This window comes from Melanotaenia boesemani, chromosome 3 (genome assembly GCF_017639745.1).
Source record: "Melanotaenia boesemani isolate fMelBoe1 chromosome 3, fMelBoe1.pri, whole genome shotgun sequence".
Classification (NCBI taxonomy): domain Eukaryota; kingdom Metazoa; phylum Chordata; class Actinopteri; order Atheriniformes; family Melanotaeniidae; genus Melanotaenia; species Melanotaenia boesemani.
Window position 1 is genome coordinate 17095354 of NC_055684.1, and position 27995 is coordinate 17123348.

Genomic DNA, 27995 nt, shown 5'->3' on the forward strand with positions numbered 1-27995 from the left:
TGTTTGATAAACATCGTTTGATAAAACTCTGTAGCAGCTGATAATTTAAAGATGCATAGAACTTTTTGTTTATTCAGTGGATGGAAAAATTTTAATTCCAGGACTTACTCAGAAAGTTGATGGCAGTAAGTTTATAGGTTGCTATCAGGAAAGATGGCTGTGATCATTACTATATGTTTAAAAAAAACTACATATTTCAGTGGTGCTTTTATGTCATTAGGAAATAAACTTTTGTTTTAGCCAGTCTAAAATGTCAAAAAGTACCCTTTAGCGATGAAAATTCAGCTTTGGAAGGATTTTGCCATTAGCTGAGCCAGACCCCAGACCTAGTTGCTGACTAGCAATATGGGAGAAATAGTTAGCATCTAGCATTTAAAATTAGATTGCTGGCTTTAATCGAACAGTGGCTAAAGCAGTATCAGTGATCAACTTACACTTAGTCCTCTGTGTAGGACGTTTTCAGGTTGCTTTGGCTGGCTTTGAACAATGGTTTGATTTTGCCTGGTGTAAGTTTAAAATCTTTAATACTGATGAAGTATACCAACATCTCCCATTTCAAATAAATAAATAAAAACACATCTAATGACAGATTTTGCAAAGATACAATCTGTATTATGTAAATCAGAAATTTGAAGGAACATAAATATATGAACATTTTTGAACACTTCTTACGGAGAGCATCGTTATATATGCACATAAAATTCTACTGACCTTAAATTTTCTATATCAGAGGCTGAAAAAGATTTATTTTCTGTAAAATTACTAAAGTGAGGTCATTGTTGTTCCACCTTTATCACATGAATATTTGGCTTTGAGCTACAATCACATGTTCAAAGAGGAAAAAATGCATATTTGGAAGACTGCATGCTGCTTCGATGTTGAAATAAAAAAATTCTCTAAAAATAATTAGGACATTAGATTTTTTAAATTATTATTTTTACATGAGGAAGTGGCTTTGCCAGTTCAAATGTGAACTATAAAACCTGAAAAAGTAGTCCTCCCCTGAGCAGAGCATCACTTCTGCAGCAGAAGCAAAGAGCCAAGTAAAACACTGAAAAACTAATAAATACTCTATTGAAAAAATGGGAGACAGCAAATGTAGCTGAGACCGGTGAACTTTTAGATAGACTCTCTTCAGTTTAAGAAATATGTTCAGAGACACATAGTGCTGATTTCTATTATCCTGCAGGACATCAGTGTTTACATCAGTGTGCTCACAGTCAACTTGCCTGATGAAATAAAGAGACAATCATTTAAATAGGAACAAAAAAACAGTCCTTGAGCTTCACATTGTCAGCAAGGGGGCATCGTCTTCAGGGTCAGGAGAACCACGTGTCAATGATGCATCACTCAGTCTTCATCTTCTGATTCTACTCTGAAGACTGCAGGACAAAAACAGACACAAGTAAGTGCAGAAGGCATGCCAGAGTAATCAATTTCAGTTTCAAAATGTACACTGTGCCTTACACTAACAAATCTCACTTCTAAAAGTTCATGAATGGAGTTTATGTTACTCTAGCACAGGGGTGGCCAACGTTGGTCCTCAAGAGCCACAATCCTGCAGGTTTTCCAAATTTCCCTCCTCCAGCACACCTGACTCAAATTGAATTGATCCAACAACTTATAAGGATCTGCACAAGGACTCATTAGTTTCAGTCAGGTGTGTTGGAGCAGGGAAATTTGGAAAACCTGCAGGATTGTGGCTCTCGAGGACAGATGTTGGCTGCCCCTGCTCTAGCAGATGAGTTTATTACAAACTTGTTTAGTATTAATGATTTATATTAATTAGATAACATGCTCATTACCATGATAACTGTTTTATTAAATGACTATCAATCAAATAATATAAAAAAATATCTTCAAAGTAAAACCTAAGGTCTGAGTAAGTAAATTGAGAGATTTGCATGGAAACATGTTATAGGTGTTAGACGATAGTTGATTAAAACCTGTTAAAAAAGTACAATAACTGCTTTTAGTCAAATGTGTATATATAAATATATATATATATATATATATATATATATATGGAAGAGCAAAAGCCAACCTCACCCCTAACACTCAAATGCTATAAATAAGCCTACTACCATTTTTATATGCCTTGGACTAACAACTGGCTAGCTGACTCCTCTGCCTACATTATGGAAAAGCATCTTCCCTACAGCATTTGCAGAACTTGGACTGTAGAAACTGCTAAGGAACAATGAGAACAAGAAAAACTATTATTATTATTATTATTATTATTATTATTATTATTATTGGCAAGAGTGAAGTTGAACTGAGCATTATTCAGCTGGTATAATTTTTACAGAAACAGTGATTTAATGGATACACTGCTGTGACTGCCAGACTGAGTGTGTGGCCCCACCACTGTTACACTCCTGGTGAGCCAGCTAATGTCTGCTGAGTCCTTGCAGGACATTACCACCATGAGAATGCAAACCAAATTTTAGCAATGTTGGTATCTTATTCTAACACTGGAAGGTGACAGAGACATTTAATATCTGCAGGGTGCCTTTGGGATTTTGCATCTAAGCAGTCTGCTTCTGTTAGAATGAACTCTGCTTTGCTAACTGATTTATCTTAGATCAGCTCAAATGAAACACAGTCACACCATTATGCAGACAGCCCCAGCATCTGCAAACAGAGAGCACAGCTCATTTTCTTCCAATTTTGAAAGACAATTTAATTAACTTGTTCATTGTTTTAGTCATTCATGTTTGAATGAACCTGGGTGGTTAACACATTTGTGTGGGATGGGACTTTAAACTACCATACAGTAGAAATACCTGTCACTAGAGCAACAAAACTAAAAAGGAAAAAGATGTATAAAGTTATCATAGATTATTATTGGTTCAATCACTTACATTCTATGTCTTCAGGGTTTAACAGGTCTGATTCTTCACCAGTATCATATGAATGATCTGAATCTTCCGAGTCTTCATCATCATCGTCGTTACTGTTGTCATTGTCACTGCTGCTGCTAAGACCTCCTGCAATCTAAACGGGGAAAAAAAAACATTATTAGAGTATTAACGATAAATTAATGGTCAAAAAGTTCAAAATATATATTTTTAAAAGCTCTTTCCTCATCTTCTTTCGAATTATTACACATTGAGCAAGTGAAACATCTTCCAATCATAATAAATCTTTCCATCATGTAAACACACAACTAATCACTTTATCCAGTGTCCATGTAAACATGTCAGCTGGAATCTCTGATCAGACTGAGTTCAATCGGATAGATTAAATATTTGTCCACGTTAGTGTTTTCAATCAATCAATCAATTAATAGATACTAATCGATACTAAAATTTAGTATCTAGTTAGATACTAATTTGCACAGATGTCGATACTTAAATGCCACTTTGGCGTCTGCGGTTCATGGAAAGGACCGGCCGCCTCTACCCATTTTCTACAGGCATTGCAATGGACAGCACAGTCCCTACAGCATCTCCCTGAAGGACCCATTGTTTACAGCAGCCTTTCTCAAACTGGGGGTTTCAAGATACTAGGGGGTTGCCATGTCATTGTAAAAATATGTAAATGTATCAAATAAGTCTGATGTTTTTATTAGGGCTGTCAAAATGAAGGCGTTTATGGAAACACACTCATCTGTGGAATTAACGCAATCATGTTTTAACGCATTAATGCATAAAGAGCAAAGTTATTTCTCGTGCCATATTAAAAATCCAAATTTGGCATTATGTTGGCGAGAGCGGTTGATTTGGGGCGTGTAGGTGCCTTGTCACAGCAGAGAGCCGAATCTACTTAAGTCATTTTATCCTCTTTATGAATATAGATTCTGGCACTTTTCCAGCCTTCCATGTAAAGGATGCTGCAGGATGACTCATTTGATATATCACACAATCACTTGGTCATCACATCCGACATTTGGTCCATTGTCCTTACCAGTTGTGGTAAGAGGTTAAAACATTGCATCATTGCATTGCACCATCAGAAAAAAAGAACTTGGACGTAATGGTTGATTGTGATCAGATGGAGGAAAAAAATGTGTCAAGTCTTTAGACAGAAGTCTGAGTTACAAAGACAAAACAAACAATGAAAATGCTGCCGCTGAAGACTCTATTTATACTCCATTTAAACCATGACTCGCTCAGATCCGACAGCTTGTTGATGCTATAATTAGCAAGTTTTTAGATCTCTCTAGGAACTCTTTTTTATTTTTTTTTAAGGAAAAAAAGCCACTAGCGAAAAATCTAGCAACTTGTTCTGGTGTTATGGGAGACATGAAAACATGTATCATTTACTCTACTGAGCCGCGGGTGCTGCCGCAGTCCCCTCCCCCGTACAGATGCGCTCACAAGAGGCTCGTCCTCGCGAAGCAGCAGCTCAGCTCCTTTTGTTTGTTTAAATGTCTCTTATTAAGGGTTGTGAAGAAAAGGAAACTATTTTTTGCACCACAGTGAGCAGTCTGCAGGAAGACTGTATCCTTGCACAAACTAATAGAGATTTAAAATAATGCATTTATTTTTCATTGTTAATGTTTTTTTTTTTTATATTTAATAATATATTTTAGTTGTATTGTTTGGATCATGTAGTTATTTTGTGGTGTTCTGACTGATTTAAAAAAAATTTTAAAAAAAAAGGATTTTTCCCCTCTAGAGTTTTGAAAATCATATCGAGCACCAGCCTTAGTTTCGGAGTTTGAACTTTTGAACTTTTAGTATTGTGACAATCCTAGTCCATGTAAACAAGGCTAATCCAAATTTGAAATTATTTAAATACAAGAGTTTAATTTGTTATCAGATCAGATACCTCCTCATCTGCAGGGGAGGTCGCTTGGTCCTGGTTTGCTGGCCCATTGTTATTGACAAGTTCTTCTATAAGTGGGTCTGTGTCTATGTCATCATCGTCGTCATCATCATCATCTGTGTCTGAGGAATCGTCATCCTGGTCTTCATCATCCTGAAAGAACACAACATGCGTTACAAAATAATCAACCTTATTATCGAAACATATGCATGCTTAGATTATTGTTTCAAGGTATTTAAATATGGCACATGAAATAAATATTGTTGCTTTTTGCTATTTCTTTATATAGTATAGATTATGGTCTCACAACTATTCGATGCTGATAATGCTGACAAAATAAGCTTCAAAAGAATATGTTCTCAGAGAAAATTAAACAGAAATGTGCAGCTCACCTCGTCATCATCTCCTTCCTCGGCCAGTTTCTGTCGTCCCACTTCGTAAAGACGACAAACTGTGTCCAAGCTGACTGTGTCCTGATTCTGCAAATTAAAAGTGAAAAATTGCTTTAAAAAAAAAAAAAAAACTGCAGTCTGAGGAAATGCATGAGTTATTTGAGTAATGCACACTAATTAACTGCGTAAAAACTTTTAGCAGTTTTGGGGGCCATTTAAAACTCATTTAAAACTCCAATTGCAAAAAAAAGTTGGGATACTGTGTATGGTTAAACAAAAAATAAAAACAAAAACTCAAAACCTATGAATCAATAGACTGATATTTATTTACAACAGATTATAGAAAATGAATGTTTAAAGCGAGATATGTTAGTTTTTACTAGAAAATATTAGCAATTACAAAATTTGATTGAAGAAACAAGTCTAAGAAACATTGGATACATAAACAACTAGAAGAACCTGTTTATTAGCAACAGGTTAGTAGCATGACTGAGTATAAAAAGAGCATCTTAGAGAGTCTCTTAAAGTAAAGAATGGCAGCAATTTGAAGAAAAAAACTGCATCTATGGATTGTGGAGCACTTTCAGAACAAATGTCCCATTAAATACAATAATCTAATCTAATTCATTATTAATCTGATTCAACGATTTCTGTGTGGGAGGAACGTGGACAAAAATCAATACTGGATGCCTGTTAACTCTCAACCTTCAGCTGGCTCTACGTTAAAAACAGAAGTGAAGTGCTCATGGAAAGCCGAGGCCCAGGAGGACTCAAGGAGGATGTCGGGTCGCTTACTGAATCTGAGGTTACTCAAACTGTTAGGTATGGATATGATCTAGGACGACACAAAAAGTGGTCAGATTTTGAAATATCAGATTTGTGCTGTTCAGACAAAGAAATAAAAATCCGACATTGGTAACATATGGAATAAAAAAAGTTTTATTTATCTGCAGTGTGAATGTAGTTTAAATGTCTTCCCAGAATATCTAATGTTAATTATATCATAAAAATCCTGCTGTGAAACTAAACCTATGTGAATAGAAATCACATAAGCAAAGCTGAGCAATATGGAAATCAAATTAGATCTTATGTACAAACTGCATCACAAGCATCTAAATGAATCAGTGATGCTGCTCCCAGTGTAACGAGCTACAAAGTAACGCTTTACAGTAACAATATTACTTTTTTAGGTAACAAAGTAAAGAAGTGCGTTACACTTAAAATACTGGTAACGAAATTACTTTACTGGACTACAGTAACGCGTTACTCGAGCCGTGTTTGCCTATGTGTAAAGTTCTGTTTGAAGTGGTACGCTCATGCTGCTGCCTATGTGTGTTCTTGCCTGGGCACATTGCCATAGAGATTGATTTGCGTGACGTAGTTGATTGTGCACCAAATAAAGAGAAAGAAAAATTAAGCTGGAGAGTCGGAGATACGGGCTTTTGGTCAGTAGTGATATTCGCATTATTTTCAGTTCAGTCCAGTTTCAGTCCAAACTTGTGGTGAAAGATCCTGCTCGACGGTCAGTGGAAGGAGTCTTTCAGCAGCCAACCCGCCTAAACAAGCAAAGCTTTTTTTAACATTTTCTGGAGCGCAGCAGCCGGTAAGACAGAAATTAACAAGCCAGTTGCAGGTTCATTGTAGGAGACATGCTCCCCCTGTTGACTATTGAATCGTCCAGGTTTAGAAAAATACAAGATAAAATGATGATGAGACAAGTGTGACCATTTCTTCCCACAGACAGAGATGCTGTTCTTATGGTTTTAAAGCCATTTTGTTTACAATATACAATAAACACTATGCAGACAGGCAGTGATGATTCGGCTATGATGTTTGTCCATGTCTACACGGTAAAGTAAAGTAATAAGTAGTAGTGTTACTTTTCAACTTCAGTAACGAGTAATTTCATTACAATTTACAAAATTAATGAGTAACTAATAACTAATTACTTTTTCAGAGTAACTGCCCTGACTGCTACATACTATCACACTTAGTCTGAACTCTGTATTGTATGGTTCTCTGAATTTTTTTTTTTTTTACTGCAGGTTGCACAGAAGTTTATTTTAGCCATAATACACCTGACGTCCACAAATCCAGGTAATTACGGTTCTTTTTAAAAAGATGATTTTGTGGGTCTGGTGTTGTTTGTAGATCAGGAGGAGACATGCAGCTAAAAGCCAAGAACAGAACCAGGGAGGACTGAGTAGAGGAACAGTAGCTACCTCTGAGAACACAACACTTGCACTACCAGGGCAGGCCCAAAATGGCGACCTTCTTGCTGTGAGGCAGCGGTGCTAAGCACCACGCCTCTGTTCAGCTATGTTTACATGATGCAAAACAGGTTGAAGGATTTTCAGTCATCCAGGTCATGGTCACCATCAGAGCTTGAATATAGGCAATCAGACTTAATTTTCTTAGGCTTCTCATCTGAAGTAGACGAGAAATTAAACTGTTCAAGAACCAAGAAAAAGAAGTCCAGTTGCTTTAATTCAAATTACTAGGATAACACCTAAAGAGATAGGGACAAAAAATAAAGGAAAATACCTCTATGACAGCAAGGTAAAAGTCCTTGGTATCAGTACACAGATCAAATATGTTCCTCTTCACATCCACTGTCGCTGAAAGGAAAAAGAAAAATGCATACACATCACAAATCAATCATGATACGACACAGTCCAAACCATTACTATAAAAATGACTCAGAAGATAAGAGTTTTTGAATGGTGCTGTGTTGATCTATTTTTTAATCTAAAAAAAGGACAAATGACATGACATGAAAAAGCACAGCCTACCAATGGGCTTGTAGTCTGTGGCATCAAACGTTCTAAAGGATGAACCAAATGGACTCTTCATCTGTTGATCCATAACATCATCCTCATCATCAGCTTGTAGCATTGCTGTACATAAGAGAGGAATGCAATCATGACCCACAGTGATCTGTGCACTGACTGTATTAGAAATAAGTGAAACACATAGGTCCATACCTCCATATATAATGGTTCCACTACTGTTAAAGACCACCCTGCACTGGTCCAGGGCAGGAACAGTGTGGAGGAGATGGAAGGTCCTAAGATCCCACTGATGTCTGCAGTCAAGGTTGAAAGTTATCAAGAAGATACTGATGTAAACAAATAAACGCCTGCCAAAATGCCGAGAACCATTTTTTTCATTTTCATTCTCTTTTTACCTAATGCAGCTTTTTCCTTATCAATTTACAAAACTGTGCATCCAAACAATAAAGGCACTAAGTTTGGCTTATTATTTTAGAAAAGCCTTTAAGGCAGATAGGATTAGAGGATACAATCTCTGTGTTGATGATGACCTCAAGGCCATTAGGATGGAAAACCCCACTGATGTTCATGTTGAACTTGTCGAACTTATGGATGGCCTGGGATGCTCGCACATCCCAAAGCACCCCATCATTTAGCACCAGGTCATCAGTGGGATTGAAGGTAGCGCAGTTCCTCTTGTAGTTGTTGGCCAGGGCGGTGTCATTCAGAGTCAGGGTCTTCTGACCTGTTTGGATGTCGTAGATCTGAAACAAGAAGGAAAAATTACATTAAAATTAATGTTTGAAACCCAAATACACAACTTGAATATTTAGAGCTCTTCAACTTTATTCCAGCTTGTGAAATTCTTAAAGTTCATTTAATTCAAATTACTCCTACCGATTTCACTTAAAATGTGCTGGGTGCCTTAAGGCCCATGAAATGCTTGACTCAAGAAACTTCACTCATCTTTTCAGGCCCTTTTGTTTATGTTAGAATCAATAAATACAGACTTAGTCAAGAAAAAGGCTCATCACTATTACCATATTGTCATAAAGGCACTGCAACTATTAGCATATTTGTTGTAAAACAGCATTTTCTTTGACAACAGCTTCACAGAACAAATTGTGCTGACGTTAGCAGTGAAGGGGAGATTGTGCTTGTGTCATAAAAGTGTCAATTTAAGAGAAAAGCTGAAACACAAGAATGAAAATGCTGTCATGAGCTGAATAGATAACAGTATCACTGATAATGAGTCTAGCATACAGTAAACATTTTAGCTGGCATTAGAGTTTTGATAAAGTGCAAGTATCACAAACAACCATGGTCAAATGTTAGAAAAGACAGAAGACCCTAAACTAAGTCTTCACATTGAAGAGTCAATTCATCTCTGTAAAGTTGTGAAGTTTTGTGCAATAAAAACAAGCACATGCTTGATTAGTAATTAGTGCACCATCTGATTTAGGTGTCACTTCATGAAAAGTGAGGAAGACAATACATCTGAAATGAGAAACACTCCTCTGGCTTCAATAGTAAATGATTGTAAAATCTCACAAAGCTGAATATATACTTCTTGTGTAAAGACAAGAACACTAATAACGTGACTTAATCTGCCACTAAAAACACAAGATACGGGTGATCATTTAATGAAAAATGGAAAAGTAGAGCATAAATGTTGATGTCCAAACTAATGAAAACAAGCACTGGATACTGTGAAAATCTTGTGGAAATAAAACAGGGGAAGATTTTTCAGGAAAGCAGGTATAAGAATAAAAAACAAGAAAATACAATTTAGCATATATGAGGACAAGAATATGTCAGAAGATGGAAAAAATTATAAAGGTACCAAACAAAAAATAAGTTTGTGTTTCCTACATGTGCAACTTGGTCTTTGGTGCCGATGACTCGGTCCTGAGAGAGCTTACTAAACTCAACATAGTGATCGTCTGCAAAGGAGTTTCTGGAGACAAAAAAGAACATATCAGAAAAATCTACACAGCATCACAGTGTGTAAATCACTGTAAACAATTATCTACAAACGGTTGAGTAAAATCAAAACAGGGATGTGTGATGGTTTTACTTCATGCTAAAGACATCGTCCATACTCCAAAGAGCTGACAGGGGGACGCTCCAAGAGGCAGAGGTGAGCAGCAATTTCCCATCCTGTGAGACAAAGTGATTATAAGCTATTTATTTCAACTATCTGATCTGCTGCAACATTATAAGTCATCCTAACAGTAGGATGTTTAAAATGTTTATGTCGTACCCTGGAGGGCTCAAGGTGTGTGATGGCTGAAGTGTGACAGGTGTAGTTGGCCTCCTCCTCTCCAGAGAAGATGTTGTAGAATTTGAGGTGGCCTGAGCAGGTTCCCAGCATCAGGAAACTCTCGCGGGCTGAGAAAGCACAACAGGTGAAGCTGCTCTCGTCTCCGTCGCCCTCGTGGAAAACCGACATTGGGCGAAATCTCAAGACAAGTTTGGAAAAAAATAAAATAAATTTTAAAAAAAAGGAAGCAGAGGCAGAAGAGATTAAGATGAAATAAGTGAAGTTGAACTTTTTAATTTCAGACATTTTTAGACAGTTTTTAAAGGTTGAAATAAACAAACATGTTGTCCCAAGGCTGTTCCTTACCTGCTAAATATCAGGTGTCTATCCAGACACCCTCGGTCCACGCCTCCATACTTTGGGTACAACATCCTGCTTCCCAGGCGGGCAGTGAAATTGGGCGAAGCCTGTCGCCTCTGTTTGGGCTCTGGGCAGCGATGTGGGGTGAAAAGGGAAAAAGGAGGGCAGGTGGTGACAGGATTGGGGCAGCGAGCGTGCTGTTCCCTCAAGTACTCTGTGATGATGCTGTCCAGAGACGGCGGAGAAGGAAGGTGGCGCTCCAACTGCTTCTTCATAGCTGGAGTCTGATTAAGAGGAAGGAAAGAAAATGTGGTTTTAAAATAAAATTCTTTACCAAATTTAACTTTTTGACCCCACACTGTTGCTGTATAGAAAATCCAAAAGATAATGTAATGTATTACATTCCATCCTGAGGGTGACCTGATCTTATGACCGACTTTTAAAGATAACCCATTCAGTAGTTGTCAAGACATTTCACTGCAAGTCCCAAATAGCCTCTTGATGGCACTACAGGACATAACTATAGGAGTAAAATCAAATGGATCCAACAGCTTCTTGTCAACTTCTTCACAATAACCCATTAATTTCAGTCAGGTGTGTTAGATCATTAGAAACAATGAAAACCTGCAGGATACCGGCCCTCAAGGACCGGAGTTTGACACCCCTGCTATAGGACAATCAGAAGATCACTGAAGTAATCAGGACTAATGGCAGCAGCAACATCCAAGCACTCCAATACAGGTTAGAAATAATTAACACCAAACTATGCCGCTAACTGTATAGACTATATGCTGTCTCATTCATGTTGATGTAACCATAAAAGCTGGGATCAAATACTGTCCTCTATCAGGACCAAGTTTAGTAATGTTTACAATTACAAATAATAATACTAAAATTTAATAAAATAAAGTTAAATACTTTTGAAAAACTGTATCACACTGTAGCCTCCTGTATTAATGGCAACAGCAGGTGGTCACAAGCCTGAAACTTCTGATCCTACCTCCTACTTTAATGTTATTATTCGTCAATTGTCTTTTTTTTTTTGTAGTAAAATCTATCTTTTGCTGTCAACTCTTAAGAGTTAAATAGCATATATATGGCAATGCATGAATATGTGGCAACTCTTTCAAATGTCCATATTTTCATTTCTGAACAACCTTTTCCTGATGTTTAGTTAATGCACATGATCTTTATAAACTGCAGACATCATTCGAGACACTGGCTTTCTTCTTGCACCAATCAGATCTACATCAATGTTCTCCGGATGCTAGATTTATGAACATTAATTTTAACCAGTGTGAAATAGGCCTGTAATTATTTAGACGTTAACTGGTGTATTGGTCCATTGGTGACCTTTCAAGATAATTTTGTACCTCTTAAGTTTAGAGGTGCTTTTGTAAACATTTCCTTGGCTGAAGAGCTTCAACAGCTCTCTAATCTGAGGTCATTGGAAATCTTATTCATTCTTCCACAAACATGTTGTGAAATTGACACTTAAAATAAAGTGGGTGTCTACCAACAACTGGTTGTCCTTCGGTTAACTGAAAACACCCGACTCTGATTTCACTTCCATATTAACAGCTGATCTCTGAGGTTAATCTTTTTATGACTCACACTGATGTAATACTGCATAATTGATCTGTAAAATGAAATTTAAAAAAATTGTTTCAATGACTTAACCAAGTTCTCTTTACCTACCTAGAGGATGCTTGATAATCAAATGTTTTCACTCGTTAATGTGCATAAAGATGCTGTTTTTACTTGTTCAAAAAGTATAGTTACTGGGCATTTGTAAATACTGATGATTAATCTGAAACCACATGTGTTACTAACCTGTATAAAAGCACCATGGTCAGACTTCTGTTTTAGTGCACGAGGTTTTTTCCCTGAGTTGCAGTTGGCTGCTGGGCGTTCCCGCGTGAACAAGATCCGACCAACAGGGTGCGAGGCCTGCCCGGGAGGCGCAGGATGAGGATGAGAATGGGAATGAGGAGGAGGGGTTGAGAGAGCAGAGGTAGATGCAAAGGAGCATGATGGGTGAGGAATGACAAGGGATCGAGGAGAGGAGGAAGCAATAGAGGCTGAGATAGGAGATGTTCCAACATGGCTGGCAATACGAGCTACAATACCACTCGCTAACCGAGAAGTCCTGGGTATTGGTGACGCAGAAGGGGGAGGGGTGACGCAGGAAGAGGAGGTGTTTGCGCAGAGGGCAGCTACTGGTAAATTTGCTTCTTTAACAAGTGTATTTGCTGTGTCATGGAGCCCTTTGGTCACGAGGTGGTTCCTGATCAGTATGAGGAGTTCTTTCTCAGAAAACGTGATGCGTGACTGTGCGACCACGTTAGCCTTCTGCAGACGAGCCAGCGAGACATCGGTGCCCATGAGGAGAGGTTTACCAGACACTCGCTCAGTCAACTCAGCGGCATAACGGCAGAAACGGACGTGCTCACTTCGTTTGTCCTGCAGCACTGGCTCCTTCATCAGCTGGGGAGGGTGTTTATAAAACAAAAGTGAGAGAAGGAAACTTAAAACTGTACATCAAAACAATACATCACATGAAATTTTAAATTATAAATAATACAGGCAAGAGTATACCAATTACCACTACTATCTAGTTCCAGATACTCAACAAAACACACAAAACATTGTGCTTTTTTTAACTAAATTCTAATAATATATTAATAAAACCTGAGCGTTAAACTGAGGATCTGGTTCTTACTTGTTGAATGTGACTGCTGGTGAAGAGCGGCAGCTTGCTGATGATCTGCCTGATCGCAGAGCTGCGAGAAAGTCCAACCAGAGCCTTGCAGGCCAGAGCACGGATCAGGTCTGCATCTGTGATGGGCATCTTCACTGACAGCAGGGATAGAAGCACCTGGAGGGTCCAAAATGTACAGGTGTGTCTGATCTCTACTAGACAGGAATGTTTTTTTTCTCTCTAAGTTTACATATTGAGAATGCAGAGCTCACATTAATATATAAACAGCCTGAATAAAAATGACCTTCCACACCTAAGGTCAGGTCAAAGAAATACATATATTTTTAACTGCTTACCTTTATACCATTATTTTTCTGTACTACTTGCCACATGTGGGCCAGCACCCTGTTGTGGGGAGTAGGGGGCTGCTGGGGGTGAAGGGACTGCCTCAGAGGGGCAACAGCAAAAGTACCAACAGTGTTTAAGCTTTGGTCTAGAGCGCACACACAGTTTATTATCACCTGGGAAACAAAGAGGGAAAAAAAATGAAAGTTCAAGGCAGTCAGAAAAAAAAGAAATTTGTTTGTGAATTATGTTAATAATATACGAATATAATTTCTCATAGAATTATTTCTAACAGAATAGCTTTTCAACTTATAAATATAATGAAATCCCAATACTGTGAAAACTATTAACAGCCAGTGTATATTATTTCAGAACACCAAGAATCAACAGCCATGCTGCTCATTTTGAGGCTAAAAATTGCTTTCCAACACGCTGCCACTTTACAATCTCCAATTTATGTCACAAATTACGAAAGGAAATCAGTCATGAATAAAGTTTTAAACAACTTAAAATATTTGCAACTGATCAACTGCAACTGATTTCAAGTCAGCGGTTTAGCACAGTTAGTAAACTAGAACATGAACGTTTGCAAAGAAAAAAAAATGTCAGCATATGTCGGTGGATTTCACATGTAGGAACCAGTTACTGGTGAGAACGGCGAAGAAAGACAATTTCTAAAGTTAGCAGCAGAAATTTTGCCATCTAGAATTATGAACTCCAATAAACAGAGTTTCACAGCCAGTTTTTACCTGTTGAGATATGTTCATTTGGATTAGAGAAGTGAACAAGTCACAGTAAACCGACTTAAACCATCTGCTTACTTGTAGTGCAGACTTCTGGATCTCAGCATCATTAACAAACACCTCGCCCTCAGCAACACCCAGAATGATGCTCATACCTGCAGCAGAGACGAGAACCAGAATGATGCACACAAGACTAAAATTCCAAAATGGCTCAATTACTTAAAAACTAAACAGCTTTACTGACCCACAGTGGAAACAGAGGACCTGTTTTCATCCAAAACATCAACAGTGTCAGCCAAGACCAGCTGGACTTTAGGAACCACTGTCAGGATGGCCAGGATGTCCAAAGCATAGCGCACTGTGTCGCTCCTGATGAGACAGAGAGATAAATAAAAAGATGGAAGAAAATGTGCGGCTCGATCAGCGTTGCTATTACTGTGATCTTGTCAGTTTTTATAACCATGGCTGCCTCCAACTGAAGAGAGAAAGTCAAATTACCTGCCATAGTAGGTCTTCCAGTCACAGGCTGTAGATATGAGCTGCAGCATTAAAGGAACACAGGACAACTTGTAGAATACTTCTACTGGCTCCCAGTGGAGCTGAGGAGGTCCGCACTCAATAAGAAACTCCATCATTTCAATTATCTGTTCTCTGGTGTATGAGTAAGCCTGGAAACAGGGAGCCACACACACACACACACACACACAGTTGATGTAAGCAGGGGTATATCAAGAAACGTTATACTCTGTTAAAGTTAACAAATCACATAAAGAAAAATCTGTCTACGATGGTGATGGGGGATAAAAACACTGGGTTGAAAATGTTTGGCATTTGTAAGTATTAGTTTGAAATGGAAAATGCAGACAATATGCTGGACAAAATATTTAACAAACATCTTCTATTTTTTCCAAATCCATTATATAAAACCTGGAGAATAATGCATCTATATACCTTGTAAAAGGGCTGCTGGGGAACAATGGTGCCGCTGTCTGATGTGTGCAGGGACTGTTTCACCTGTTCAGTCTTAACTGCGAGATGAGCCTCGAAGTACCTTCACAAAGGAAGTAATAACACATTTAATGCTTGCTGCACTTTATACATGTGCCCGTAACGCACAGCCACAGGTACAGATTTAGATGAGGTGTAGTTTGTGCAAGTCTGTAACTTTTGTGGGCTCGACACACAGGAGGTGACAAATGACAGCTACAGCCGAAATTCATCGCCACCCAGATGAAACCCAACACACAGGAAGCGCTGAACAGCAGCGATGGCGGCAGCATCACGCATCATGCTCTCAGATCACTTGTCTCCAAGAAATATGATTAGTTAAGATATTGGAGGGAATTTTGACATTTTCAAAGCAGTTCGTGACAGACAAGGCATCAACGATGAAGAGAAAGAAGATTTTGCTTGAATTGACAGAAATCTTGCTGTTGACTATTGTACAAAAGAAAAAGACAAACATAGAAGCAGCATGGTGAATATCATTATTGGATGGTGGACCTCAAGGCTGATCCAGGGCCTACATTCAGACAAAGTCACCCTGGCATCAACAAGTTCCTATGCAGCTTCCTAATTATTTACATCTCTATAATCTTTGCATTAAGTATTGCAAAGTACGGGAATCCAGATACTGCTAAAATGATCTGTTCCACCAGTCAATGAAACTCTCGCTGATTGGTTACAGGGCTATGCAACAGCGACAAAAGCAGAAAAATGTTTCTTGTGTCAAGTCTAAGGCTGTGAGAAAGAAAAAAAAAGATGTTACCGGCAATTAACTCATGTAATTAATTGCATTAATATTTTTAACAAAATTAAAACATGTACGGCATAACAAACCCAATCCATCCGTCATTTCTCCGTTATGACTGTGGGACATGGAGGTGTCTAGAGGCAAGATGAGTCGGCCGGCTCTTTGGATGGATTTGGGAATTAAAAGAAAATTGATGGAGCAACACAGGAATTTTATCACTGCTGCACAAACACTTACACTTCAATGATAAAAAGAAAAATGTGTTTTTTGCGAGATCATCAGTTTTATCAGAGTTTCTGCATCAATATTTAACTTCAGTCGTACTGACCCTTGCATATCTGATGTTGAGGGTCAGTTAACATTACATATTTGGAAGCGTTGGCTTGCTCTTTCTGCTGATACAATAAAAACGGGCACATTTCAGGCATAGTCTCAAATGGTGATTAATCATGATTATCTCATTTGTAAGCTGGGATTAATCATGATTACTTCAAAAGCTGACAGCCCTAGTCACATCGCAACCCCCCGTGTGAACTTAAACGTGAATGAACGCGACATTTAACATGACTGGAGGGGGGCAGCGATTTCCGCCTCATCGCACATAGGAAATGAATGGAGAAGGAGCGACGTCGCCTCCCGTGTGTCGAGCTCATTAGTGTCCTTGACAATTAATAAGCATATTTAATTCCATTGTTTTTGCATAAACTTATACTTCTATTAATGTGTCCATCAGAGCATCCATCTATCACTGCTTTACCTGCGCAGTGCCATGCAGGTGTGCTTGGCTTTCTGTCGGCTGGAGAAGACCTGGTCATCACTCATTATGGATACCTCATTCTCTATGTTAAGGATCTCCAAAGTGCTGATCTATGGGGAGAAATGGTGCAAAGGTTTCAAAATGAGATTTTTGCGACCAGCCTAACAATGAATCAAACCCTCAGAAGAGATTATCAAATATGTTCATATTCTTACTCCTGGAGCCCAGAAGAAAAATTCTTTCACAAAAATTAATTTAATATGACTATACCATTCAGAGCCCTGATGAAGAGATATTTCTGTATCTGTTAAGTACTTTTATGTAGTCAGTGTCTCATCTGAAATAGGCAGTGATCAGAGTGCTCTCAGTTTAGAGCAGGGATCACCAACCCCGGACCTCATGGGCCAGTGTCCTCCAGGTTTTCTATGTTTCCCTGCTGTAACACACCTGAATCATTTGAACCCCTATGAATTCTTTAAGGTTTGAGTTGTTTTAAATAAAAGGTTAGCTTCACAACCCTCTCAGAATCACTCTCTGACACTCCAAAATGCTCTGAACACCATCTATTACAACTACTATAGGTATCTTTCACATCCCAACTTCTGTAACTTATTTTACTTTTCATAACTGTAAATATTAAATGTAACTCTGAAAGAAATCATTAATTTAGGCAATGAAAACTGACTTTAATTAAAAAAAAAAGACAATTATATTTTAATCCAAGCAAAAAAAGAAACACAAAAACACTGACCACTTAGGGCTGACTCCCAAAAAAAGTTCATTCAGACAGACTAACATGTGAAAAATGTCTACATAAGTTTAAAGTCTGGTACAAAAACAGTTTCCATTTAATTAATCACATCTTTTGCCCATAATCTGATTTGAACAAAGGTCTCCTTTCATGGCTGACAAGCCCTTGTTTGTGTCTTATAGCCATGCCATAAGACAATTAACAAAACAAAAAATTTGAAAATAATTCAGTTTTTGCAAGTGTAAATGTTATTAACATGGATTCAGTTTCTTATGATGGATCATCAATACTCATCTAACCCGTCAGGGACAAGAGCAGGAAGCGATAGCTGTAATGCTGGCAGACAAAAGCAGATCATCACAGAACAAGTTCTCCTCTTCCAGGCACTGCTTCTGTGAACTTGATCCATGTGCTGTTTTTTTATGTTATCCTAATATTGATTTAAAAAAAACTGCTGTAATAAAGCAGCAGAAGATGATTCACTACTAACCAGATTGACGAGCCTGCGCAGGCCATCCTGCTCATCGAAGAGCTGCAACACTGCCCTAAATGAGAAGGAAATTGAGAAAAACATGGTGGCGTGGCAGACGCCTGAAGCGTGGGACGATTCCAACAACCACAGGGCGTAAGACACCATGTCTGACAGCACGCCATCTGGGAGCATGCACACCTGTAAGCGCACACACAGTAAAGACATGGAAAGAGATGGTAAGTCTCAGTCTGATCAGTCTCAGTTTATGCTGATGGGTTTCACCATACTGAGGGGAGCTACACAATGTCAAGAGGTGGGTTATGAACTCCTGATTCAAAGTACCTTTATTACCTCAACCTACACTGCAACCAAATGTTAACATTCAAATAAACCATAAAACCTTTAAAGCTTTAAGAATTCTAAACCTTTAAATAAAGCTGCCTCAATCTGCAAAATTCTAATTGTTTAGAGATGTTGCATGTTTAACACTTGTTGCATGAATAATAACTATACCCTCTCCATTGCATCTTGGTTGTAGGCCAAGTAGTACAGGCAGAGGGAAACTCCTGTTGCTGCCATAGAAGGCCTCGGGATCTCAAGAAGTTCCTGAACTCCTCCATGATCAATGAATTCAGCAGCAAACTTCTTATGGAGCAGCAGTGAGGCAAGATACTGGAAAAAAGAGAGAGAGAGAAAAGCTAATCACTTTAAAGAGAAATCAGTTAATTAATGATTATGAAGGTTGTAAATCTTATCATTTAACCTTTAAAACAAAGTCAAAGTTTTCATGTCATATAAAAAAAAGCAGAGCTGGGCAGTCATAGTGAGTAAAAGGAAACGCCCATTGAGTGAAGTTGGTAAATTTAACCTTCATGGAGCTGAGCAGAGCCTCACCCACAATGCTGAGATTATCTTTCACACACAGACATCTTTTTCTGTGGGGAGGGGCTGGGTGGCTACATGACAACAAACTAAGTTTTGGTCTTTAATTACGGCAGCATTAGCTAAAGTCATTCTTCCTGATCAGTGTGCTTCTAGTTTTGAACATAATTCCAGGATCAAACTGAAACTAGTACTCGCTCCCCCGTGACCCCGACCGGAATAAGCCGTATAGAAAATGAATGAATGTTCATTTGTTTTTAAACTAATATCCAAGTTAAGTACATCTGGCTCCACTCCTCAGGAAGAGCTCAGTGTCTACAGGTGGACCTCAGAAAATTAGAATATCGTGCAAAACTTATTTTATTTCAGTAGTTCAACTGGAAAGGGGAAACTAACATATCATATAGACTTATTACATGCAAAGTGGGATATTTCAAGCAATTATTCATAATTTTAATGATTAAGGCTTACAGCTTATGAAAACCCCAAAATCAAGATCTCAGAAAATTAGAATATATGAAATCAATTAAAAAGGGATTTTGAAGACAGAAATGTTGACCATGTGAAGAGTAGTCATGCATATGATTATCCTCTTCGGGTGTAATGGAAGATCAGGATGCTTTACGAGCGGCCTTGCTCGGTCTCATGTGTCTCGTCCTTCTCTTGGCAATGCCCCACAGATTTTCTATGGGGTTCAGGTCAGGACAGTTTGCTGGCCAATCGAGCACAGTAATCCTCTGGTCATTGAACCAGATTTTGGTTCTTTTGACAGTGTGGTTTGGCAGGTGCCAAGTCCTGCTGGAAAATAAAATCAGCATCTCCAAAAAGCTTTTCTGCTTAAGGAAGCACAAAGTGCTCTAAAATCTCCTGGTAGATGGCTGCATTGACTCTGGACTTAAAGCAAAGTGGGCCAACAACAGCAGGTGACATGGCTTCCCAAATCAACAGACTGTGGAAACTTCACGCTGCACTTTAAATGTCTTGAATTGTGTGCTCTCCATTCTTCCTCCAGACTCTGGGACCTTGATTTCCAAATTAGATGCAAAATTTGCCTCATTCGAAAAGAGCACTTTGGACCACTGCTCAACAGACCAGTTCATTCATTTCTTTAAGCCCAGGTAAGATGCTTCTGATGTTGCGTATTGTCCTGGAACAGCTTGACAAGAGGAATATAACATTTGAAGCCCATGTCCAGGATCCGTCTGTGTGTGGTGGCTCTCGAAGCACTAACTCCAGCCACAGCCCACTTCCTGTGAAGCTCCCCCACATTTTTGAATGGCCTTTTCCTGACATTCATCTCCTCTCCTCTTCATCCCTGCTGGTTGTTCCATCATTTTCTTCCACTTTTCCCTACCAACTTTTTATTGATGTGCTTTGATGCAGCACTGAGCGCATCCAACTTCTTTTACAATTACCTGTTGAAGCTTTCCCTCCTTGTGGAGCAACCTCCCCATGATTGTGAATTCTACTGAAATAGACTGAGGAGTACTTTGCAGGTGTTTTGGATTAATTAGCTGACTAGAGTGTGGCACTTAGATGCTACAACATTGAAGCTTTTCACACATCTAATTTTCTGAGATTTAGATTTTGGGGATTTTTATAAGCTGTAAGCCATAATAATCAAAATTATAACAAATAAATGCTTGCAATATCTGTATATTTATTTAAGTATGTGATCCAAAAGGGCTACATATATCAGCTTCTGTTTCAGGTTTGTTCTAGTGTTGAAAGAGAAAGGGAAAGGTATGCTCATGAGAACAGGTTGATTGGCAATTTTGCAAAATCATAAGTACAGGGGAGTACAAAAAAAGGTTAAGTCTTATATTAAAAGCCTGCCATCCCATCAGATTTTGTGATGTTTTTGTGACTTTTTTTTCCCCCAAAGTAAACATCTGACCTTACCAGAAGGGCGTCAAAGGTGAGCTGAACGTTCTTGGTCCGCCTGAGATCTATGTAGTTCATCAGCAGTGATCGGGTGTCCAGTTTCATGAAGAAGGCAAGCAACTGCAAGAAAGTGAAGGATTATTACTGTGATCATATCAATCTGATAAGCTTTTAGTTATTTCTATGTGTAGCCATTTAAATGTGTATAATCATGCAAAAAAACCAAAGATGACTGGAGTTTGAAAAATGTGAGCTTCGAGGTCTGGATTACCCACTTTTGATATTACACTTCCCACTTTTAGCCCAGCATAAAGAATTAGAATGTTTCTGCTGCATCTTGGTGGTGTGCAATACAGGCCACAGGCTTAGACAAGAAGACAGGACGCTTCTCTTTTCACATTCCCCATTTGAACTTCTGTAACTTTTTTTTTTTTTCATTCTTTGTATTTTGTTTAAGATCACATTTAATAATCAGGACTCTCACCTCCTGATAATCTCCAAGTGGTGTCAGATACTGCAGGATGAGCCTCTGCTCCATGGCTGGGCTCAGCGGTGAAAGGCAGTATTCGGAGCCAATCACCATCGCACTCATCTCAGACCAGGATGAGCTGCTGGTTGCCTGTTCGCTTGTATTAGTTTTCTCTGCCTCCTCTGCAGTCCTGCTGGTAAAGCTGAGCTTCTGCTTGACTCTCCTCCCATTCTCTTTAACAGACCGTCTCTTCCCCCCTCCTCCTCCTCCCTGAGTGTCCTCCATTTCCAAGGTTGCAGGGTCTGGACTTGCTTGGTAAACAAAGTCTGGATGCAGTCGGGTGGAGCTGCTGCTCGAGCCACCATATTTCTGGGCTGAGCACAGCAGGGCTGGGGGTTTAGCTTTTGAAGCTGAACTGCTTCTCTCGCCATCTCTTTTTTTTCTCTCTTCCTCCTCACCTGCATCTTCCCCATCCGTCTTGTTTTCCTGGTCTGCTGCGACACTTGAGGTGTGGGTGGCTTCATCCTGAGAGTCTTGAGGTAGACTGTAGAGGTTTTGGGTGGGACTTAAGTGACCGACAGCCTCTGCAGTTTGCAGGTCCTGCAGACGCTTAATCATGATTGGTACCTGGATGCACAGAGAAAACAAGCAAAATGATTCATAGCTTTTTTGAGATTTTGAAAAACACAGTTCAGACTATTGCTACTTTCTTTTTTTTTAATGTTTCAAACATCTTTTCTTTTTAAACCAATAAAATATCAACTAAGAGGCAATTACAAAGGTAATCTCTCTCTTGCAGGGCTATTGAAAACTTACTAAAAAAATAAGAATAGTTAAGTTGGACTAGAACACAATTCTTCCTTGAAGAACGTTTGAAAAATATTATATCTCAAAAATATATCTGAAATCCTAATACTTGCACTTGTGGTGTAGATATTACAGAAAAAATAACATAACATAAACCTATAACCGGTTAGGTTGAATGACAGAACTTATAACATCTTTTCTGGCCTAAACATCACAGAGCAAACAGTCTGAAGATCTCGCTGGTCTATACCCCTAAACTGACCAGCCACATTAACTGTGGATGAATATGAAACCCACCAGTTTGGCGTTCTGCTCTCTGTAGTTGGCCGCCATTTCCTGGTTGCTCATGGCTCTGGCGAGCAGGCCAGTGGCGTAAACGCACAGCGGCCGCTCTGCTTCACAGGCCCAGTTGAACAACTTCTCCACCAGACCTTCCTGTCATCCACACAACACAAAGCTGACGCATTTACTGGGAAACAAAAGGAAAAAGAAAAACACTCCAGCAATAGATTACTGTTTCTCTCAAATGCCTACACATATTTGCATTAAGCTGATCCAGTTTGTTTGTTAGGATTAGGGAAATGTGTTCATCATGGAATGCTGAGGAAGATATGACCACATCATCAGAGATATGTTTTTTTTTTTTGCCTTCTTTTGTATAATTGGCCCTCCTGATGTCTTTGTCTAGCCAGTGTGACTCATGGTGTCTTTCATGTCTTACAATGTTTTAGAATTCCTTTTCATGATATTTACATGTATTTATCATCTTGTTTTCAGTGTGTGTGGACTGTAATTTGACCAGTGCTCACTTGGAAAAAAACATTTTAAATCTAAAGAGTTTTTATTTCTTGGTTAAATAAAGGTGAATGATAATAATGTTTTTGTTAATATTTGTAAGAATATTTTTTTCAGATTTTTAATAATAATGTGCCAAGTTTTTGTGGAGAAATTAGGGCTCCATATTGCTAATGCGTGTGCTTATAGTGCTTATATATTTTTATTTTCACAATAGTTTCACGCTTGTTTTATTTACCATGATTCCACACCAACAACACTGCACCCCCCCCAGTGATGCACCTGCCTGTTAATCAGCTTATTATGCTCAGGCATCACCAAGCCAACTCAAGCAAACACATGCAGATCTTGAGGAGAAGCTGAATTGGATGCATTGAAGCAAGTGATCATATAAAACCAGCATCATTCTAGATGTTTTGTCCAAGCTGTTCTTGAAAAACATACAGGCTATGACTGAACACTGGAAAACAGTGGCGAATCAGAAAAACACAGTAAAAGCAGATACCTTTAATCATTAAAATTCTGCTTTCTTAATACATTTTAATGCCTTAAATTCAGGAATACCCAACTTTACCTTTTCTTCGAAGACTACAGCAGTTTCCAGGCCAGGCATGATGCTCAGAAGGAGGCGACACGCTGCCGTGTTGAGGCTCAGCTCCCTGCTGCTCATTATATATGTGTCCAAAAGCTGTGAAACATAACCAAATAGGAATCAAAACAGCTTCTTTGTAATTTTAACTTCCTTTAAACAGAGTCTGGCAAATGAAAGCATTTCAACATCTTGCTTATACTTAATTCAAAGTGCCAGTCTTGACCCAAACACTGCTGCCAAAGATAATTTGAATCTCAAAAGATTGATTTTGCTGGTTAAATAAAGAGTAAATCCACAACATAAACGTTAACAAATAATTATATTTTTTGTGTCAATATGCATTTATGATGCATCTAAAATTACAACTAATACACATCAAAAAATATAAATAAATATTGGAAGTAAAATTATCATTTTATTAGTCATTAACTAACTTGTGTTCAACTTCAAATTCTACTTTTTTCTTTCCCTTTTTTTTTTTTTTTAAAACGACTTTTAAGTTAAAACAAACTAAAAAAACACTCAAATAGCTCTGACTTGGAGAGACTAGGCCAGATCATGTTTACAGACAAAAACCACGGGTTTGCGTTATCCTGGTATTTATAACGAAGGATGTACGGTAACAGTGTTTGGACCACACACACATTCTCCAGAACATGCCTACAAACATTTTCAAAGCCTAATATGATAAAGTGGAAATGAACAAGAAAACATAATGGAATAAAAATAAACAAAATAAAAACAATAAATATGACTTAAGAAACTATTTTATATAGATTTAGTTTCTTATCAGTCTTTAGAAACGCTATCATTTAATTGTGGCTGTTATAAATAGCTGCAGTCACGTGTTATCGTCATGCATCAGGATGGCTGCACTTGCAGCGATGTAGGACATTGCTAACATGACATGAAGAAAACAGGCACGCAGACTTCATTATGACTTTCTAAATAAAATGATAGTTGGCTTACGGAGCCATTTTTAAAAGGTGAACTTGGTCAGCCGGTGCCCTGATGCTGCCTTTGCGTTTGCCTCACTCTTCTAACTCAACTATTACTACTGTACGTCTGCAGGGCTTTTTTCTCTGAATGAACAGAGATTATTTCTGTTTCTTTTTTCCATTTAAATGGTTTTGTTCTGTTGTGAGTAGATAACTGAGACCACCTTTTTCTTCTTCACTGATTAGCATGTCAGTTTCACATTCTGTAAAAACACTGGCTACTACTGGAAATGGAAGTTTGGTTTGTGCACATGTATATAATTATATGATGGTTGTGATCATGAAATAGAACGGGTTTACGAATCTAACTAAATCAGTGCCATCACACAGTTCCTCCTTAGTACATACAAACTTAGGACCAGAGAGTTTTAGGCATCCAACCTGGGGACTTTACACAACCACCAAAGGCACCCTGTGGTATCTGGCACCAGGACGTTACAAACACATCCTCTAACTCCTCTACATAGTGGATTGTAGTTGCTGTGGCTAAAGATCATTCCAGCGAATCCCTCAACACCCTGTTGTTGTTTGTGGTTTGTCACCCCACAGACTGGCTATCAGTGGGTCCTCACCACTGCTGACCAGAAGCACCTAATGAGCCTTTTCTCTCTGAGATACTTCTCTGTGCATGACCAACATTCAGGTCTTTTCATGCAATTTCTCAGATTGAACACAATGAGTTCCAAGACCAACTGTTGATTTTTGACACATTACAAGTTTTGGGTAAGATAATCAATATTATAAACTTCATGTTTTAGCTGATCTGTTTGCACTTGTTACCGCATTAGTGAAGTCATCATTCATAAACAGCATTTTCAGTAGTTGTCCCAGCATACAGTCTGGATCTGCTCGACCTGCAAAAACAGACAGAAACTTAATAACCAGTCAAACGTTTAATGGACTAAACAGTTCAAGGTTACACTTTTATTTATATAGCACATTTACAACAACCCCAGTTTTTCAAAGTGCTGTACAATAAAAATAAAATAAAAACAATGAAAACAACATAATACAGCCAGAATAAAAAGTTGAAAGTTAAAATAACTGTGTTTAAAAGCAAAAATAGATTCATGGAATCTTATGGGCTTTTAGTATTATGAGGTCTAATTTAGTTTATAAAGAAACTAATAGGAAATGACAGAAACTCAGTGTGTAAACAGGCTGACACCTGGATGACGATCATCAAACAGATCAGGGTCTGATTTGTAGTATTCTCCTGTCTCCCGCTCAATCAGCTCAGATATTCTGCAAAGAAACACATATGAAGCACAGTCACCTCCTCGACAAGCATTCAGAGACAAAGATAAACTAAAGAAGAGGGTCTTACTTGGTTAGGATGGACACCAGTCTCTCTGTGGTGCCCCACCGTGCTTCTTCCCATTCGTCTAGTAGGGTGCCAAGATCTGCTTTGGCATCCACGGCCATGGCAACCGCCATGGCGGCTGACAGGGCAGCTGAAAATGCAGAGGACAGGACAGCAGATACACCGGCTGGAGCCTCTTCACCTGGGGAGGACATCGCTGCCTGGAAGAGAGATGAAAAAGTGTATGATGAAGATTAAGTATAAATTGTTTAAACCTTTTTACAGATTGGGGAATAATAAATAAAATTAAATGTGTACCAGCCATAGATGCATGAGATGGACATAGTCAAGGTGATTGGGAAAATGTTTATTAGGTGACAGAACATGTGAAAAGTAGGATCTGTTCTCAGTTGAAACCAGAAAATTCGCCCCTTTCTGGCCATTATAATAAATGCACTGCAGGAACCATTCATTACATACAGTCTGACACCAAAACACATGAAGGGGGGGGGGGATATATGGAAAAAAAAAAGTCTTTTTTGGAAAATATGAAAATAAACAAAAGAATACCTTCCCTGGCCTTAGCGGGACAGAGATTAAATTAAAGTTGTGTTAAAAAAGTGCTTCATAATTTTTATAATGATAAATCCTCCAATGGGCCGTTTGTAGGAAGTGATGCAAACACCTGTTGCATATTAAGGAAAGATCTTTTGCTGAAGAAAAAGTGTTACAACACAGAGTCTGACTTATAAAATCATATTTAGGACTTAAAGTATTCTTCAGAAATTACCCAACTAAGTTAAACAATTATTTTAGGGTAGTAGTTCTGAACCATTGGGTGGGGCATGTCTTAAGGGGTAAAAGATAAACTAGTGGGGTCCGTGAAAAACTGATGAGGATTAGTTTTCTGCAAACTTGAATTTGCTGGATTTTTTTAAAAGTTTGCAAATCTATTTACTTCTTTAGGTGAATGTGGGACATATGAAAGCTTCACAAGGTATAATAACTATGGACACTGGCTAATTATTTAACAATGCATTACATTTTACACATTTTTATCTAAATGTTTAAAGAACAGCACTGTCTTTGACAAACCAGATAAATAAGGTGAAGTGTGCAGTAGGTCTTGTTTAAAAGCAGCACATTTTTAGCTGACAAAAAACAAAACAAAACCAGATGTTTGGAAAATAAAATAGTACTTTCATGAACTTCCACATCTTTAGAAGTACAATTTCAACTGAAGATTATGCTTTTAGCTCTGGGAAACTATAATATACATCGTTCATTATTTCTAAATACTTTATTCATTATGGGTGAATGTGCCAACATGGACAGTAAATATCCATGTCTGGATTTCCTATTTCCGAGTAGAGGAAAAAGTACGAAACTGACGTTTTGACAAAAGACGTGTTCCACTTCTATTTTAAAAAACTATTTAATCCTCGGTTGCCAATTTTTGCTTTCCAATACTTACCATCAATTGCTGTGCGACAGAAGATCGACGAGACATCTCAACAGGCTGTTACAGGTGCCATCAGAGATTGGGACAGTTTAAAACACCCCCGTGCTGGCATGAATCCGCACCAACAGGTGGCTTGTGGTCAGGACAGCTGGTTGATGAGCCGCCACTGCAGGGGACACATATCTGCTCTGTGGCTGAGCTCAGCTAGCTAACATTTAGCAAATTCAGCCAACGTGACCAGATTAAACCTGCTTTATCTAATTTATCTCCCTAAGTATTTCACCTCCTTTGTCTTGTTAATGTTACTATACATTAAGCTCGTACAGTATACCTCGGAACTCATCGAGGACTTCATTCGGTAGCAACTGTTTAATGACAGTTGCCTCATGGAACAGCTTCAGCTAGCCAGTTTACCTCATGTTTTTTATGTTACTCACCTGAAAATAAGCGTTCACTGTTTTGAACTGTTCCGTTGATCTTGGTCTTTGTAGAAATCCGTTTAAATGTGCCGGGAATGAACAAATTTAACAATATCTGACAATGAATGTGTGATGGGAAAAAAGTTTCACGTATATTTTCAAACTTCTCCCGGCGGCCGTACGATACGTCACGAAGTAACAGTCGATGTTCGATGACGCAAAAAGCCTACCGCATCATGGGACTTGTAGTTCAAAATGTTAATGAAGCTTTGGTCTAATTTGTTGTCGCTTTACATGACATGA

The 27995-nt window shown here is 38.5% G+C and overlaps 1 protein-coding gene across 2 annotated transcripts; it reads right to left on the reverse strand.

Moving 5' to 3' along the window:
• Positions 1 to 480: 480 nt before the first annotated feature.
• Positions 481 to 27886, reverse strand: LOC121637062 (DDB1- and CUL4-associated factor 1-like). Of its 2 annotated transcripts, none has more exons than XM_041980964.1 (30): positions 27286 to 27403; positions 25836 to 26032; positions 25677 to 25753; positions 25289 to 25362; positions 23493 to 23606; positions 22421 to 22558; positions 21332 to 21943; positions 20866 to 20967; positions 18595 to 18753; positions 18100 to 18279; positions 16859 to 16968; positions 15300 to 15399; positions 14847 to 15016; positions 14593 to 14717; positions 14427 to 14503; positions 13617 to 13781; positions 13282 to 13437; positions 12393 to 13046; positions 10566 to 10843; positions 10200 to 10398; positions 10014 to 10096; positions 9809 to 9893; positions 8467 to 8700; positions 8150 to 8243; positions 7958 to 8062; positions 7710 to 7783; positions 5166 to 5252; positions 4777 to 4926; positions 2865 to 2997; positions 481 to 1382 (listed from the first exon to the last, which is right to left on the reverse strand). In XM_041980964.1, exons 1-30 carry the CDS (start codon positions 27319 to 27321, stop codon positions 1351 to 1353), a joined length of 4800 nt encoding a protein of 1599 aa, XP_041836898.1. In that variant the 5' UTR covers positions 27322 to 27403; the 3' UTR covers positions 481 to 1350. The 2 variants fall into 2 exon arrangements, with proteins under 2 accessions (XP_041836898.1, XP_041836899.1); XM_041980965.1 differs by lacking the exon at positions 27286 to 27403 and adding an exon at positions 27711 to 27886 and having other exon boundaries at positions 482 to 1382.
• Between the last annotated feature and the right edge of the window lie 109 nt (positions 27887 to 27995).